The sequence below is a fragment of the Nematolebias whitei genome, chromosome 17 (assembly GCF_014905685.2).
Source record: "Nematolebias whitei isolate Nwh7 chromosome 17, NemWhi1, whole genome shotgun sequence".
NCBI lineage: Eukaryota > Metazoa > Chordata > Actinopteri > Cyprinodontiformes > Rivulidae > Nematolebias > Nematolebias whitei.
This window is the reverse complement of record NC_056514.1, coordinates 33,921,029-33,938,941: the sequence shown is the minus strand read 5'-3', so window position 1 is coordinate 33,938,941 and position 17,913 is coordinate 33,921,029. Positions and strand designations below refer to the sequence as shown.

General features: G+C 41.7%; 2 protein-coding genes and 1 non-coding gene across 5 annotated transcripts in view; 2 read left to right on the top strand and 1 right to left on the bottom strand.

Annotated features, from left to right (window-relative positions):
• Positions 1-6,785: 6,785 nt before the first annotated feature.
• tha1 (threonine aldolase 1) lies at positions 6,786-9,923 on the top strand. Its single transcript, XM_037690928.1, has 7 exons — positions 6,786-7,083; positions 7,767-7,850; positions 7,926-8,014; positions 8,094-8,279; positions 8,978-9,115; positions 9,193-9,385; positions 9,463-9,923. The coding sequence occupies exons 1-7, from the start codon at positions 6,786-6,788 to the stop codon at positions 9,768-9,770; spliced, it is 1,296 nt and encodes a 431-aa protein (XP_037546856.1). The 3' UTR covers positions 9,771-9,923.
• Positions 9,924-10,640: 717 nt separating this feature from the next.
• On the bottom strand, positions 10,641-10,722 carry trnal-uag. Its single transcript has one exon. It is a non-coding gene; the product is annotated as a tRNA-Leu (tRNA).
• Positions 10,723-11,473: 751 nt separating this feature from the next.
• eef2k (eukaryotic elongation factor 2 kinase) overlaps positions 11,474-17,913 on the top strand; it is an 8,904-nt gene continuing 2,464 nt past the window's right edge. Inside the window, exons 1-4 of one of the 3 annotated variants that reach the window (XM_037691517.1) lie at positions 11,474-11,749; positions 12,084-12,350; positions 13,785-13,838; positions 15,340-15,440. In XM_037691517.1, coding sequence (XP_037547445.1) covers positions 12,090-12,350; positions 13,785-13,838; positions 15,340-15,440 — 416 coding nt within the window. In that variant the 5' untranslated portion in view covers positions 11,474-11,749; positions 12,084-12,089. Of the gene's footprint in view, positions 11,750-12,080; positions 12,351-13,784; positions 13,839-15,339; positions 15,441-17,913 lie in introns of all 3 variants that reach the window. The other 2 variants (XM_037691516.1, XM_037691518.1) reach the window with 2 other exon arrangements.

Genomic DNA, 17,913 nt, shown 5'->3' with positions numbered 1-17,913 from the left:
CAAATCACCTACACCTGAGAAGAACCGATAAGACGAGAGCCGAGTGGAGTAGCACTCATCACTAAATCACATCATAAATCACGAATAGAGCCGGCTACATCTTGTACAGACACGAACCTTCAGAGATGAAGGAACCAAAAGAGATGTACCAACTTAATGTGCAAGGAACACCACAATCGTATCCTTTACAAAACTTGATGGATGGACTCAGTTTAGCAATTTGCGTTTTTTTTTTAATTGTGTGTAAAGTTCCTGCATGTCATTGTCAGTCTTCGCCTCTTTAAAAAAAATTAAAAATTATTATTAACCTTTATTTAACCAGGCAAATCCCATTGAGATCACAGATCTCTTTTGCAAGGGAGGTCTGGGCCTGAAGGCAGCCTAACATGCATGCTTTTGACCTGTGGGAGGAAACCGGAGTACCCGGAGAAAACCTATGCAAGCACGAGAATAACATGCAAACTCCACACAGAAAGACCCCAGGTCCAACCAGGGATTGAATCCAGGACCTTCTTGCTGTGAGGCAACAGTGCTAACCACTGAGCCGTCATAATGTAATGTCCTCTGTAATGAAACTGTTTATTATTGTTTAGGTTTTAAATCCCAAGGCTGGGTGGTTGCATCGACCGTATGTCGTCACTACACGGCATTGGTGATTCGCACAATTTGCTTCACCTTTTCACATGTCAACTGTTACGGCTCTGTTACTACCTTGCTTGGTACAAACGGGCGGCTGTGGCTGAGTGGTAAGAGCAGTCGTCCTCCAATACAAGAGTTGGGGGTTCAAATCCACCAGCAATCACATGCCGAAGTGTTCCTGGGCAAGGCACTGAACCCCTCACTGCCTTGGATGTGTGTCCCATCGGTGTAGGAATGTGATAAAGCTCTGATTAGTCTCTTTAGAATGATTTGTTCAATTAGCTTAGTACAGATATAGTAGAGTGCTGTATGAATGGGTAAATGAGGGCACAGATTATAATGTAAAGCTCTTTGAGTATCTTGATCAGATAGAAAGGTGCTATATAAGTAAAGTCCATTTACAACAAAAGTATATCAGAGAAATGGGTCGGCTTCAACCCCCTCACTACCACCCTATCACTACCCTCAACTCTATATTGATGTACAAGTGAGGTCATGGTTAGACATACATAGTGGACCTCGTTTGCACATTGTGAAGAAGTCCAGAATTGGTCTTGACCGACGGACTCAATGTAGACATGATCTGCACGTCCATTCGACGTCTAATGTTTGGTGGGATGCTGTGCACGTCCATTCAGAAATCACTTTGAGGCGGCCAGAAGTCCGTCCCAGGTTGAAGTGTTTTGTGAAAGTGCCTTGAAACTAAGCTGAACATACGGTGAGAAGGATTGGAGTTATAGACGTTTGAGTCAAACCTTGTAAATGTTGCTATGTGCAGTTTGCCAATAGATGTGAGGCTCTTCTGTTTCGTCTCAGCGAGGATCCAGTGAGATTAATCAAGCCCACTGAAGCATCCATTCAGTAGCTGGCCTGCAACATCAAACAAATGGCACCGCTCACACTTTGGTGCCTATATTTTCCCACCATGTGAGAAAAGCCCGCTCATTTAAACCCCACTGAGTCCGGTTCTGTCTGAATACATCTTTAACTGGAAATAAAAGGCATTATGCACAAAATTCTCATTTGTTCCTGAAAGAGGAAAACAGAGGGGTCTGCAGGGGGATGTGTATTTGTGTGCGAGTGTGTGCACCGAGCAGCATCTCAATGCAAGAACCAATCAGAGAGTTGCACAGACACAGAGCCCCCCAAGTGCAGCTGGTTTATAGGGCTCAGCTTCAGAGAAGTCACATGACTTCCCATCGAGCAATGGAGCGAGTGGGAAGGAAAACGCATGTGATGTGAGGAAGAAGGATGGAGAAACGAGTGAAAAGAGGGTCAAGAGGGTGACACCACTGCTGCGAGGGGTTAACCCAAGGGCTGCTAAACGATTAGCACTGATGGAGGCAGAAGAAAAAATAAAGATAAGCGAGTGTTCCCGGAAATTGTCCAGGCTGATCGAGGGCTATGCAGCTGGATGAACAAAATGAGAAATGACTGAGAGAAGTCGAATGAAGGATGAGATGAATGAGTGCACACAGATAGCGGCTGCATTTGATTAATTCATACTGTTGGTCCGGTTAAGTCTGCTGTTATCGCCTCTTTGCCCCGACGAACAAAGAGCCCGTTCGTCCAGAGCACGGTACAAGAAACACCGAACATCTTCTGAACATGCAGTATCACGAGCCGCAGATCCTCTCTGAGCCTATACAGAAACAATTTTCTGGTTGCTATACTCCCTGCAGTCTTCTGCCAAAAATTTCTCTTTTTTTATTCAAGAACCAGTTCCAAAAAAAGCTGCGCAGATAATTCCTGTAAAAACAAATGAAGCAGTTTCTGCTTTTTACACGTCATTTTCAGCCACAATTACGTTCTCCTGTGTAGAACTGGTGGTATTGAGACAGGGGATGTATGAAAATCGAATAAAGACAACCAAAAGTAAGCAATACAGGCAAAACACATGCAGTTTTATTCAGATTGGGTCCCTTAGTCCCACTGAATAGAAATCGTATTGCTTAAGCTAACCGTAATAAATGAGACTCTTAGCTGCGCTGCACCAAAATGCCCATAAGCAAAATGAGTTTTCAAAGTACTGCAGCCAAAAATGGATCTCAATCCACCTGACGTGTTAGTGATAAACCAGGATAACCTGACTGAAAAATGTTGGATTGTATACCTGGATGATTGAGCATGGACTTTGTTGTTTTCAACCAGTTTGACACGACTGTCAACAAGGAAGAGACCATCTTATCACAAGCAAAACTGGTTTGTTCCACTTTGGAGTAAGCTGTTGGGGGAAGAATCAGTTTTGTTGTGTGTTTCCTTGACTGATGAAGCCTTCTGGATCGAATGTGAAACGTTTCAGCACAAAACAAGAAACTGTGCAGATGACCTGACTGAAAAATCTTGGATAAACCAGGAGTTAGCCTAAAATATCATCTGCTGAATGACCTAGGGTCATAAGTTAAGTTAGAGGTGGGCTATGATGTCATTTTTTTGTAAAACGTGGCATTTTAGTCGTCTACATTGACACAAGTTTGTTTTTTTAAGATTTTTTTCAGCCTTTGGTTTTTCAAAAACACCATTTTCATGCAGACGCAAGGTTGAAACTTCTGTCATTCCTATGTGGACGACCACTGAGGTTGTTCCATATGCCACAACAGGTAAGATATTAACTGCTCATAACCTTTCCACCGAACCCCACCATATCTGAACGATCAAAATAAATTGACACTGTCATTTAAGGTTCATCGTTTAGAAGGCTAACGTTATATTTCCAGTGATCCAGCTCAGTGGTTCATGGAATGACGAAAGGATAAGTAGCTAATTTATCATTTATGTATTGGAAATAATGTTTTTTTTACACTGAATCAGTTTGAATGCAGGCGAACTCATCACGACTTATTGAAATGTAAAGAAGCAGCACTCATAATTCTTGTAATGAAGGTTGGAGTTAAAAAATATATTGTCTCCAAGAAGCCATTATGTCATCAGTGGTCAGTAATTTAACAGATTTTGGAAGTTCCAGTATGTTGTGTGGGCAAACCTGCAACAGATATCAACATTTTTTGTGCTTTTTAAAGAGGATCAACAGTGAAACCAAATGTTCTACATCAGAAAACATAAAAAAGACACTTTCATTGCAAATGTCACAACTGCCAATGCAAAATAAAGTTTTTGTGACATGTTTATGCTGCAGAATTATCATGCATGTAGTGATTTGTTGAAGGGCTGGACTCAGAATGAAGACAGGACTCAAAGAGCTTCAAACATAAACTTTTTAAATATAAAACTAAAAGAAAAAAGGCAGATGTGGCATTCAAAAACCATATCAAACCAGGAGAATCACGAGAAGCACACAGGAGACTGGACTGTGGCGTGAGGACACACAATGCCCTGTTAATGCGAATATGGACACAGACGGAATAAACAGTGACAGTAGAACAGCGGCCAAAACTGGGGCTAGGACCCCGCTGTGGGATGCAAAACATTAATTTATGGTCCTCCAGAAATCAAATAGAATTTTAGAATGATTCCTAGTTGCATATTTTACTGTAACTGTGACAAAAGATAAAAACAGTTATTTGTAAATGGAAAAGAAATATATAATATGAGCTCATACTGTTTGTATTATCAATTAAGGTTGAACGATTTTGGAAAATATTCTAATTGCAATTTTTTTTAACCTCAATATTGCGATTTAATATGCAACTATTTTTCAATGTCTTCTTCTCACGTATTTTTCAACTAACACAATCAATAAACCAGCGGTCAGCGGACCAATTGCTCAATTTCCGCAGGAAAGAGGCACTGAATCAAACCAACATTAACACAAAAACTCCTGTCACTCAGATAAGAAGGGAACTACTCTAATGTTGCACTGTAATGCGCTTTAACTGCAATGTAAGGATACTGTCAACAGCATCAAAAGCAGCAGTAAGGTCCAGGAGTGCAAGGGTCACTGACCAGAATCATTTGCTAAAAGAATGGTGTTACAAACCATTACTAAAACTGTTTGGGTGCTGTGTAAATGTTTAAAACCAGATTGAACGATCCCAAAAATTCCATTCTCATTCAAAAACTCATTTACTTGAAAAAAAAAAAACCTATATTCTCCATAATTTAGGTCAAAATTCAGTTTAAATGAGAAGGTGAGAATAAAATGACGTCTTCGAATGTCATTAAAAAAAAAGTGTAAATCGTGTCCACAAGGCCTGTGACATGCAAAAGAGAGAAATGAAATGTAGAACGGATCTTAGTCTTGTTTCGACACCTTTACGCTAACGAGGCTTCCCATAAACACCTGTTTGTTTAAAATCTCTTATCACGGTGAAGCAACGATTGCCTCGGTGAAAGAGGAGGGGGGGAAAAGTAGAAAATGAACGTGGTGTGGGGGGGCAGAGGATGAGGGAGAGGGTCACCTCCATTCGTGAAAGAGAAGAGCTTATGCGGGATGAACACATTCGTTTATTCATTCGGCTTGTCTATTTTCAGCCCAGTGGGTTTATGGTTATTGGAAAGGCGTTGCCGTCTCGCTCCTTCCCAGAAGGAGTCAATATTTCTCCCTCTCCTTCATTTCTCCCTCTCTGCCTCTTTTTTCCACCCCTCTAATTCAATATTTTCTCCAAAACGCCACTCGCTTCCCTCCGCGCTCAGGCGAGGAATGCTGGAAGGCATCTGGAAGAAACAAAACACAAGCACAAACACACACACACAGAAAATGTGAGGCTATGCAGAGCCTGGGGGCCCACGGGGAGCCCCTATAAAACCTGCTCAGGACTTCTGTCTTATCACACATCCATGGCTTCCCTGCCTTGATGCATCTTTATCTCTCCCTCTTCACAGCTCTTGTGGGCCTCCTGAGACCAACTGTGGCCAATTTACGGTGCTGATGTTTATTAATGACTTTTAATGACGACTTGTTATGGATCATAAAACCTGGCTCTCCTTCAGCCGATAGCAACTTTAACTACAGCACGGGGGCAGCCCTGATAACACACAGAGGGACTTTTATCGAGTGATGGAAACCAGCTTGGACAGCGAGAGGATGAGGCGGGTGGGGAGCATGTAGGACGGAGGGAGGAGGGGGGGTCGTGCCTGTAATGTGAATGCAGTTGTAGCATTGCACAGAAAATGGTGTCAGAGGGAGCGAGCCGGGGGGGGAGGGAGTCGTTTTGTAATGAAAACGTTCCCTGAATAGCCCATCTCACTCCATGGTGGCAAAATTCCCACAATCCTTCACCTCCAAATATTGACTTAATTCCAGGGACTTATGGGGACAGGGGTTTCATTTCCCATAAAAATAGGCAGCGATGCCAGATATAACCTGTTTGGTTTGGGCCTGAGCTCACAGCGTTATTGTGCTGTGCATGTCAGTGTGTGGGGCTTTAAAGGGATAGTTCTGAGCACATGCAATGGGGTTTTGTGGAAAATGTCTTACCTGCTGCAGACAGATGTTCGGAAAAATTGAGTTTATTTCTGGCCATGCTAATGAGCTAACAGTGGTCGATTATTTTAAATTTCCTTAGATGATCTTGTAGCCTGTGTTTCCGTTTATAAACGGGCAAAAACATTATTGTTCGCCTTCCCCGTTCAGAAGCAGGAAATACAAATGTAAAAATTTGAACCTTAATCATTATTAGAACAAAAGTCATTAAGTAAGCTTGTGTTGATATTTTAAGTTTTGAATAGATGATGTGACTTAAGTTCTGTTTTTAGTTTTTTTCTTTGTTCAAACACATTAAATTGCTTCTAACAGTTAAACAAAAAAACAAACCTAAACAGCTTTATATTTTTTAGTATTAGTTATGAAAAGCTCACAAAAACAGGAAACGCTGAAATAGCATGTTTAAAGATTAACGATTAAAAATTCCATGTAAAATAATTACATGAAATTTAGTTTTATTTAATTTATTTTTAAAAAAACTTCCAAATTGTGAATTATAAATTTAAAATTGCTTAAAATGTGATTATTACAATCGTCTAAAAAAAAAAAAAGCAGGATTTTAGATTTTGTCAGTAAAATCAAAGTTGGGACTTTGGCTCCCTCTTGTGGTCATTATTGCTCAGTCCACGATGATGCGCACAGATGGGTAATCCATTACTTTTCCTTACAGCCTGTCAATGATTGTCGATAACACCGATCCAAAGTTCAACACATACTGTACACTAAAAACACCTGCGAGGAAGATGATTAAAACAGGAGCAACATGTCGCTAAAAACATTTCCTCGCGGGCTTTTCCGTCTTTTACTGAACCCCGGTGGCATCGCCTCCAGGAGGCCGCTTTGTGTGCGACATGAGGCGGTTCCGCTGGGACGGGGCTCCTCCGCTCGGGGATACTACAACACCGGGAAAGCCAGGTATCCCGCTGCCGGCGGGGCGGCGCACCTCCGGGTGGTGGACCTCCGCAGCGACACGGTGACGAAGCCCGGGCCGGCGATGCGACAGGCCATGGCGGAGGCCGAGGTCGGGGACGACGTGATGGGGGAGGACCCGACAGTGAACGGTGAGAACTTAAGAGTTTATTGTTAAAACATCAGTGTTTCCAGTCTTTATTATCCATTTTCTAAATGAACATGATCTACAATTTAAAAATTCTGCAATATTTTTGTATTAAAAAAGATAAAGACAGTCATCAGAATGATCGCTTTTAGTTAATTTAGTTGATTTTAATGTTTTATCTGTTAAATTTGTCATTGGTTCTGATTGAGAACCTTGTAGACCACAGTCAATGTACGGCCCGCGGGCCAGAATTGGCCCTGGGATGATCTCCAACAGGCCTCGAACGTTAAAGGAAAAGATATATTTTTTAAATAATTTGGTGAAAATCTGCGTTTTATTGATGACACATTAGTAAACTGAAAATAAAGTGGAAATCCAACATATTGGACACATACAAGTAAAACCTTTGGATTCAAATAAGATATATTTTTGTGTAATTACATATGCAAACCAGATATTCCAACAGGGCCTTTTGCTTTTACCGAGCATGCTAAATATGCTACAGCTTGTTCAAGTAGAGTATAAAAGCCTGGTAATATTCTTCAGAAATATTTGCAAACTTGACTGAATGAGCAATAAAGAGCTTTAGGTTTAAAAACACAGACACAGCTTTGTATTTTGATCCTCGTTAAACAGAAATGATTGATTGATTACAGCTTCTTTTTTTTAAACGTTTTATTTCTGCAGACTTACAGAAGACTGCAGCTGAAATGTTCGGGATGGAGGCCGCCCTGTTCGTCCCCTCTGGAACCATGAGTAATCTCATCGCAGGTGAATTAAACTGTAATTTAAACTGGATGGATCACGTGAGGACGGCTGTAATGGAGTCTGTAATTCTTTGATCAGTGATGGTGCACTGCAGGGAGCGGGGCGACGAGATGATCGTGGGCGATCTGTCCCATATGCACATCTACGAACAAGGAGGTAGTGCACAGGTGAGTGTGCACGAGCATTGTCTCCAGGAGCGCTTTGCACTTCCAAGGGACTCGGTGTGCGTTTTATGTGTTGACGCAGCTGGCCGGTGTCCACGCCACCACGGTGACCACACGCCCCGACGGGACGTTTGATTTGAAGCAGCTGGAGTCGAAGGTTCGCCACGGATACCCAGACCCTCACTATCCCCGTTCACGCCTCGTCTGTGTGGAGAACACGCACAACATCCAGGGAGGACGCGTGCTGCCTCTGCACTTCCTGCAGGACGTGCGTGTTTTAAAGTTACCGCATTTTCTGCCGTACACGTTGCACCGCCCTATAAGTCGCATCAGTCCAAATATGTCTAATAAAGTGGAAAAATCCATAAATAAGTTACTTTGCCTTATACGTCGCATCTATCATGCGTCACCGCTGACAACCTGGAAATGTGGGCCAGTGTTGTGCCAAAAATCGATTGGCTGCCAAATGGTGGCCGTGGGAGTGTGCACGGGAGGACTTTAACAAGAATTTAACAAGATAACACTTAAAAACAATTATTTGTTTGATCAAAATTATAGTAAAGGTGTGTCTTAGTCTAACTTTTTCTTAATAAATGCACTTTGACGGTCAAATCAACTGATTCAGTTGCTCCAGGCAGATGAAGGTGTCAGGCCACGGCAAGCCAATTGTGTCATTAATAGCCACTTTTACCTATTACATAATACAACGGCATGCCATACTGCTCGAGTGCCATCTAGTGGCCGAAAATGGTAGTGTTCAATATTTTCAGTCAGAATGATTGATATGATGAATCATATCTCAGCCAGAAATTGGTTTATAAATATGGGAAAAAAATCCATAAATAAGTCGCAGGGCATGTAAATTATGCAAAAAGCCGCGACTTATAGGGCGAAAAATACAGTGTTTTGCAGTTGTGATAAATGCCTCTCTTCATCACACCTGGATGATTTGTGTCCATCTCTAAGGTCCGCTCTTTAGCTGATCAGCATGGTCTGTCAGTTCACATGGATGGAGCTCGGGTGATGAACGCCGCTGTGGCCCTGGGGGTGCCCGCATCCTCCATCCTGCAGCACGCACACACAGTCAGCGTCTGCCTCTCCAAGGTGGGTCTGAAAGTCATGAACACCAACACGAACCAAGACGACAAAGATCCAATCTAATGTTTGTCGATGTGATATAGGGTTTGGGTGCCCCGGTAGGTACCATGCTTGCTGGACCCCAGGACTTTATATCCAGAGCGGTGCGGTGCCGTAAAGCCCTAGGTGGGGGGATGCGTCAGTTGGGGATTATTGCAGCAGCTGGAAAGTTGGCTTTGCAAGAAATGGCAGGAAGACTAGAGGAAGATCACCGCAACGCCAAAACTTTCGCTCAAGGTGAGTCGCTCACCCTCCTTTAAGGTGTTAACTCTGTGGTCGCCATCCAACTCAACACTTTGTTTCTCCTCTGTTAGCTCTACTCGACCTCCACCCTGCTCTGTTCGCTCTGGACATGGCTGCTGTGGAAACCAACATCCTGCGTTTCCGAATTGAGGATTCCACTTTGAGCCCCCAGGAGTTTTGTGCCTGCATGGCTCAGGTTGGGGACGGGGAAGAAGCGTCTCTGGGGCAGGGCACACAGGTTCTCATGTACCCTCATTTTGACAACTCCGTTCGGGCCGTGTGGCATCTTGGGATATCGCCTGAAGACACCCAGCTGGCCATCCAGAAAATGCAGTTTGTGGCCTCTCAGCACTTCAAACAAAAAGCTGAGACCCGGTAAAAACATTGAAATCCAATTAATGTAGTGAAAACTGTGACATTCAAGGAGTGACTTTGTAAAGACTGACAGATGCCAATTCACACGGGACAAATACAACCAGTGACGCTTCAGATCCTTATTCACAAATTACAATAAAACTCCTGTTTACTTTCATTTATTTTTTGCACAATCTTCTGTGACCTACAGGTAAATAAATAAATAGGTTATACTATGACACTTCCTTGGTGAATAGTTTCAAATGAAAAATACTTTGTGTATCACTTTTTAAAGGTGCATCAAAACTATACAAATTTGGTGATACCTTAAAAATTGACGCGCTTCAGGAGCTCAGATTGCGTCTTTTGTTTAAGCTTGATAATAAATTCCTGGTCACAATGTACTGAAACATCCATTTTTTAAATTCTGAGTTACATATGAACCTAACATGCAGTGTGGGAGTGACACGTGTGCACAGGGAGAACATGCAAACTCCACACAAAAGCCCAGGCAGGAGGTGAACCTGCAACCTTGCTGTGAGGTGATGGCTCCAACAACTTTGCCACTGAAACATTTAAAGTAAAAAGGTTTTTAAATAGGATTTTGGATGTACAATCGCATATACTATGAACCAAGAAAGAAATACAACATTTTTCAGTCAGGTCATCAGGACCTGGATTATTGAGCATAGTTGCAAAAAAAAAAAAAAAGTTTCCTGACCCATGTAGCCACCAGGTGGCGCCACCAAACCGGATGCTCCCAACGACGGGCTCGAGGTAGAAACTGATGAATAAAACTGCGTTTTTCATTTTTTTTTTTATCGCTAGCATCCGTATCTTTGTAAAACAAATTAGCTTACAGTGACAGATGTTTCAATAAAAGATCAAAATAATCTGGCAGCGGTGGGATTCGAACCCACGCCATCGAAATGACTGGAGCCTAAATCCAGCGCCTTAGACCACTCGGCCACGCTACCGTCAACACTAGGTGTCAACACTGATCAATATAAAGAAAAAACTCCACACAGCTTTCCAATGTTTTTATTTACTGTACATTTTATACCCGCTAATGACAATAAATTTATTATACATAATTAGAAATGTATGCATTTACATAGGAAGCTAATTATTCGCTTTACACAATGTCCACTAAAGTTACAGCTCCATAACAGCTTTAATGATTGCACCACTTATAAAATAAAGACACGAACCTTATATTGTAAATTATCAACTAAGTTCTGGAATTATGCTATGGTTCACGAGAACTAATGAAAAATAAAATCACGTTTGCTTTCAAGGCTAACTGTTGCTCAGTCTGAAGCGGTAAAGTAACGTCGGCGCATTTAAAACGCTTACTGCTGAGCAATAAAAGTCAAATGTAAATACTGCAAACTTAGCTAAACTGTCTAATAAATAACGAACACGCTGGCGGGGGGCTTGGAAAGTTACTGGTGAACGTCCCAGTTTTGTCACGAGGTTTAAACCGTTCGCTGATGCTGGAACATGCTGTTATTGCAAAATGCACCTTTTTTTTTTTTTTGTCTTCCTGCAATTTTAATATTGTATATGTACGTTCGTATAAATAACGTCTTGTTTGGATCGGATTGTCTTGGATCTGCAAGTTCAAATTTCGACATTTCCGTGGAGGCGACATTTCCGACATCATTGAAGGCAGCAGGGATGCAGTGGGCGTGGTCACAGAAAAGAACACAGGGATGCAGTGGGCGTGGCCACAGAAAAGAACATCGTGGTACGTGCGGAGGAGCGCCATCGTGGTGGAGGACACTTGACGTCGCGAACGGTTTGAGTACTCGCGCTCGCTGCCAAACACGTCCCCGGACCTACAGGGTGCAGCGGAGAACGCACTCCGCCACTATGGGAGGAGTTTTTAAAGCGCCGCTCGTGCTCTCTCTTCTGTTTGTCACCGAACTGAATAAGCTTTGAGAAGGAGACAAAACGGAGCAGGGCGGATAAACTGTCAGTGATTCAAGAGCATCGTATCAGGTCGGTAGCTCCGTCCACCAGGAAGCATTTTGTTTAGAAAATATCAACTGTGTTACTGTAAACATGGCTGCTGCATTATGATTGGGTCTGTATTATTGAGACACATTTAATTACTGATTCCATGTAAACTCTTTGGCTGATGATGATGATGATAATCCATCTATAACAATGACCTTTTCTCATGTCATATGTGCAGCCATGATGAATTGTTTTGATCATGTATTAAGATGGCTGCCACACATCAAACCCACATCATGTGGTTCTGCTTTCCTCACCACCTGGCTCTTAACTGTGATGCTCTCGCCTCCTCTCCCTGTGTACAAAACAACAGCAGGGCATCATGGATGACGACCTGATGTTCAGCATGGAGGAGGAAGACAGTGCCAGGAGACCCTCCTCTTCCTCCTCCCAGCACAGCAGTGTGAAGCAGCGAGCTTCCTCCCTCAGCGACGCCAATGCCAGCGACGACGAAGACGACGAAGACAACTTCATCTCCCCCATCCTGGGCGACTCCGCCAAGGAAGTCTGCAACTACCTGAAAGAGCTCGTTTACTCGAGGCAGCTGTCAAACTCTCTTCCCAAGAACAACTTTTTGTTCAGGGTGAGCACAAGCGTCAAACGCTCATAATAACCATAATAATAGTAATATTAACTATATTCGTGTCCCTTATTTGTACAGTGTTTATGAATAAGGTTCAATGTGTTCGCTCTGCAGGGTGAATAATGGCGAGCGTCAAAAATCGGCTATAAAAACAAGATCCTAACAATATGTCGGCGACGTACATGTTTGCGTAAGTTGACGTCGCCTGGCATCTTCGGTGCTAGCCCCGTCCAGCCAGTACGATACAATATTTATGTCTAATTTTTGTATTATTACTTATTATTGTGTAATAACGCACTTGTTCGATCCCGATTCTTTGCTGCTTTCAAGTTAGCGTTAGCGGCTTCTGCACAAACGGCCCGCTTTTCGCCTCGTCATCCAGCCGAACTTTTTTTATTTTTATTTTCGAGTGGCGAGAATTCTGCGTTCTTCTGTCTGTCAGTGCGCTCGGGATCAAACTGAAAAGGCAGAATGGAAGATGTAGTTTATTGGCTGGGCGGGGCTAACACCGAAAGCGTCAGGCGTCATCAACATAAACAAGGCGATTAATAATAAAAACAATTAGTGTTTTTACAATCGTGATTTTTATATCTGATGCAAATGTCTTATCAAACGAGTTACTAGTCGCTACTTCTTGGAAGCTAGTTATTTATGCTAGCTTCTCTGTTCCAGGCCTCGGATAGCTTCCTGCACTTATCTGTGCTGCCTTAAGCAGATGTTAGTGGTACAATGGACCAAACCTCTGTTAGTCAGGTGGGCGGGGACATTTGTAAAAATTAAAATTCTTATTAATGCATACTTTTGCATATATAAGCTGTCTACATGCTTTTTAAAAAATTTTTAAATACTATATTGCTTAAAAATATAGTTTCCTCGTATGATTTATTGTGGGGGACAATCTGTTTTTCCAAAATTGGTTGAGGGGTCTGGGCCCCGCTGACTCCCCCGGTATTTCCGCCCATGGTAAGCAGTGGAAAAACCAGGAAAAATGAGTTAAATCACCTAATGGGAAGTAAAAACAGCGAACCATCGTGATCGTCCAGTTCTGCAGTTTTCTATTCGAATCAAATTTGCTTTGTTTCGAGCATGCCTGCACACATGCACGTGTGTTACTTGCGTGCGCGCGTGCGCTCGGTGTCTGTTTACCGAAGCTGGCCGCTCGCCTTTTAAACGAACTCATTTGACAAGAACAGGAAGTACCAGAGGGTGGCTTTCGCCTCGTGAGTTCTCTGTGTAAACAAGTGCGCTCAGCCTCTGCAGATCAGCATACCAGCCCGATTCTGTGCACGCTGCTGCTTATCAGAAACGCCGTGCACGGGCCGGTTGTTTTCCAGATGAACGGTCTTTTGTGTTTGTGTTGTTGTTTCAAGCAGTTGATGTTGTTGATGCTAACTGATGGAAATCCTCCGTTTTCTTTACCCTTTTTTTTAATAGCATGAAATCGAGCCAGAGCGTCGAACGTACACTGTTTTGTCTGAGAGTGCACGGGTATGTTCCTGCTCAGATTACGTTTAACCTTCTCCCTCTTTCCCGATGATCGTCTCTGCCTCCATTCTTCATTCCCCACTCTGTAATTTGCTGTCCTCTGCTTTGGTATGTCCTTCACTCACAACAATGTCCCATCACTCCTGAAAGCAACCCTTATACATCGTCCCTGAAAGGCAACAAATGGCCATATTGTTGTTATGGGTGCGTCGTAGTGTCTGTTAACAACATATCTCATGAACCACCAGACCTATTTTAATGAAACTGCCAGCAAATAATCAATGCACATACATCTACAACTGATAAAAGTTTGAAATTGACCCAATCCAAGATGGCTGCCACAGCCAGTTAACATTAAGAAATGCAAAAGCTGCTATAAGTGTGAGTTTTTTTCCCTGCACATGCTCTGAGCACTGCACAGTGCACGTCTTTGTTTAAATGCTTCACTTTAATTATTGGAGTCAACCATGTTTGTTAGCAAAATATCTCATGAAAAACTGGTTTTAAAGAAACTTTCAAAATGATTGCAGCCGATGAACTTTTGCACTTAATGTATTGACAATGTATTTGTTTTACAAAACTGTTTTTGTTAACATTTTCACCTTTAAAAACTTTTATTATTAATATTATTATTATTATTTCAGGAACAATGGACTTGCTTTCCATTTGTTTCTAGTCTCAGCACCGAGCCGTAACATTTCCGACTCCACGTTTGACGCGGCCTGCGTAACGTGACCCTCTCAGTTTAAAAATAAATCTAATAAATATCATTTCTTTGTGTAAATCAGCCACTCCAAATATAAACGCTTGACAGTCGGTGCTGAAATACGAGCGAGACGTGCTGCTGCACGGCGCAGAACGTGTCCAAACTTGGTCAGATTTAGATTACTGTACTCGTGACGCAAATGCTAACACTCTTGTTTCAAAAACATGCAACTTAGTCTCATGACGCATGTTCATTTGGAACCAGCTGTACAACTATTACCTCTGCACACCCCCTGTTTACCCCCCCACCCCCATTTTATTATCATTTTTTGCATGAATCCTCACTCATAGCTGGTTAAATGCAAATAATTCAAAGAATTTTCGGTGCAAAAGCTTCACATTTTATGCACATTATAATTATCTGCTTGCTTTGAGGAAAAGAAAGAGCAAAAACATGTAAGGAATTACATTTTTTTGTGCAAATTAACCAGCTTTGCAAAGAAACAACCCTCCATCTTAGTTCTGTCATACCTGAATAGACTACCGTATTTTTTGGACCACAAGGCGCACTTGAATTTTCTCAAAAATCGACAGTGAACCTTATAATCTAGTGCACCTTATGAATTAATTCTGGTTGTGCTTATTGACCTCGAACCGACTTTATGTGGTACACGGCGCTCAAAAATCTGTCAAAATGAACTTATTTTGCTTATAGTCCGGAAAATACGGTAGTTCTTTTTGATCTTTTGGAATGAAAATGACTGACAGTGAAAAGGATCTGCGTTGGGTTTTGTGACAGGCGGCATGGATCCATGCCATCGAAAAGGCCCGAGCCATGCCGGACCCTTGGGCGCAGTTTCACCTGGAGGAGATAGCGACAGAACCGTGCATTCGCTACAGGTATGAGCGATTTTAAAGTGTTTTTCCAAAATATTGTACTTTCATCACTTGTTTTTTTTTTTTTTTAAAACCACTTGCAGTAACATCCTAATATTCTATCAGTGGATAAAAGTCCAAATCAGTAATATCTGCAAACATATTCAGCCAGACGTTTGAATCCTTGTTTTCGTAACAGCTTGTGGGTGTGTTCCATGAAAACTTGACCTTTGTGTCAATGCAAAAAAAAAAAAAAAAGTTAGCAGTTGATTTAATGAGTGTCTCTGCACTTCTCAGCTTGTTTACACATTCAGTGCAATCGATACGGATAGATTAGTCCCCAAGGCTTCACTTCGGCTCTGCTGTGCATGCGTCCATGTATTGGTTTTGGCAAACACGACCGCGCCGTCCAGCGAGGACATAACGCCGCTTTTGACTCTTGTTTTTATCTCACAACTGAGGGTGCGCCCAGGTATTACAGCCAACTTGGTGGCTAAAATAAACAAACACGCCTCCTAAATACTCTGTGGCGTCAAAAACACACAAGTTAAGGTCCGAGTGTGAGCAAAGCGCTCGATGACGGCGAGGTCCTGTTACATAAGAGGGGGAGGAGGAGGGATGGTCAGAGGCTGGGATTTGCCCTGCTGCGCTCGTTCTGAGGGCTAAATTTACCTCGTGTGTAACCTCACCCCTCTGTGCACTCCTGAAAGCTGTGGTACTCCGTGTACTCGACTTAAAGTGTCAGCAGAAAGAGCAGTGAGGATTGGATATTGGAAAGTCCTTTTCTAGCCTGGATGTTCGGAAAACAAGCTCTTGGCAACGACTGTCAAATGGTGGATAGAAAATGTGTCGTTTATTAACTCGGGACGCGCACGCCCTTCCAATCCAAACAGATCCACTGACCCCGAGAAATAATATACCACTCTGCTACGCAACCTCATTGTTCAGTTCTCTTGTTTTTCCGTCCGCAGGAAACCAAATGGTTTTTGCGGCTCCCTGATTTGAATAGATAACGAGTTGTGGATCAACCCTTTCACTTGGCAAACAAATGAGACAGAGTCCTGGTGCTCGTTTTAGTTTGAGACGTCAGTAAGGAAGAGGGAAAACAGTGGGTCTGACAAGGGGAACTAGGTCAGTGGTGTGACGAGCCTGCTCGAGTGGTTTAACAGGTGGAAAAAGCTCAGAGTTTAGCCGCTCTGCTTGCAAAGACACGCATTTATAGAGCTGTGATACTAATTAGAAAGACAATTAACACCAAAATGTGACATGAAAATAAAATAAATTCATAGTTTTTAATAAAAAAATGTGTCTTATTATTTATGTGCAGGAACAATGTTTAATATAGTTTTTACACTCTAAGTTAGTGTCAGCATTTGAGACCAAAAATCAATTGAAAACTTAAATTTTTTGTAAAAAAAATAAACAAATAAAGCACATTTGGCTTAAAAATAGCGTTTTGCAATAAATTCCCACGTTATTGCTACTATTCTGGTCAACTTAAGATTTCACTTTTGTTTATAGTTTAAAAATAATTAGTTTTGTTAAGACTGTCCCACAGTTTTTTAATTCTAGTTCCTACTTCCTCTTTAAGACACACCCCCTGAAAGCTGTTTCCTGATTGGCTGAAGTTTGGAAGCCTGCTGTTTGTCAACACCAAGTCCTTATTAGCTGACGGACAATACTTTCTTTTACTCTGAAATTAGCACATAAAGTTTGTTTTGATTACCTTTCATCACACCAACACAGAACTACTTTATTTACATTAATTTGTTTTATGATTCATCCCTTTGAAAAAAAACAGTTCAGGATCAATAACGTTCTCTTATCTTAGTAAAGAGTCTAAACTAGCATCAATTTGTTTACAGTCTTATTGATCTTTTAGCATGTGTAATATGTGTAAATACTGTGTGTTTATTTAATAGAAAAATTTTGATTTTCTTTTTTTTATGACGTGACGTTCGTATAAATAATAAATACAAACATGTCAACTTAATATTAAGTTTGAACTATTTTCTGCAAAATGCAGGGTGAACCCTGAGGGCTGAATGACTTTGTTAAAGAAGCTGAAACTGAGTTGTAAAAGCTAAAAGAGGCAGAACACGAGCTAAAAGCTAGAAGAATTGTAACACTAGCTAAAGCTAAAAGAAGCAGAACACTATTTAAAAGCCAAAAGAACTCTAGATTAAAACTAAAATGAACATAAAAGCTAAAAAAGGCAGAACATGAGCTAAAAGCATCGCAACACTAGCCAAATCTAAAAGCAGAACATTATTTAAAAGTTCAGAGGCAGAACACTACCTAAAAGCTAAAATAATTGTAACTAGTTAAATGCTATAAGCATTGTAACACTAGATTAAAACTAAAATAATCATTAAAGCTAAAAGAGGCGGAACACGAGCTAAAAGCTAAAATAATTGTAACATTAGCTAAAGCTTAAAGAAGCAGAAAACTTTAAAAGTTCAGAGGCAGAACACAAGCTAAAAGCAAAAAGAAACAC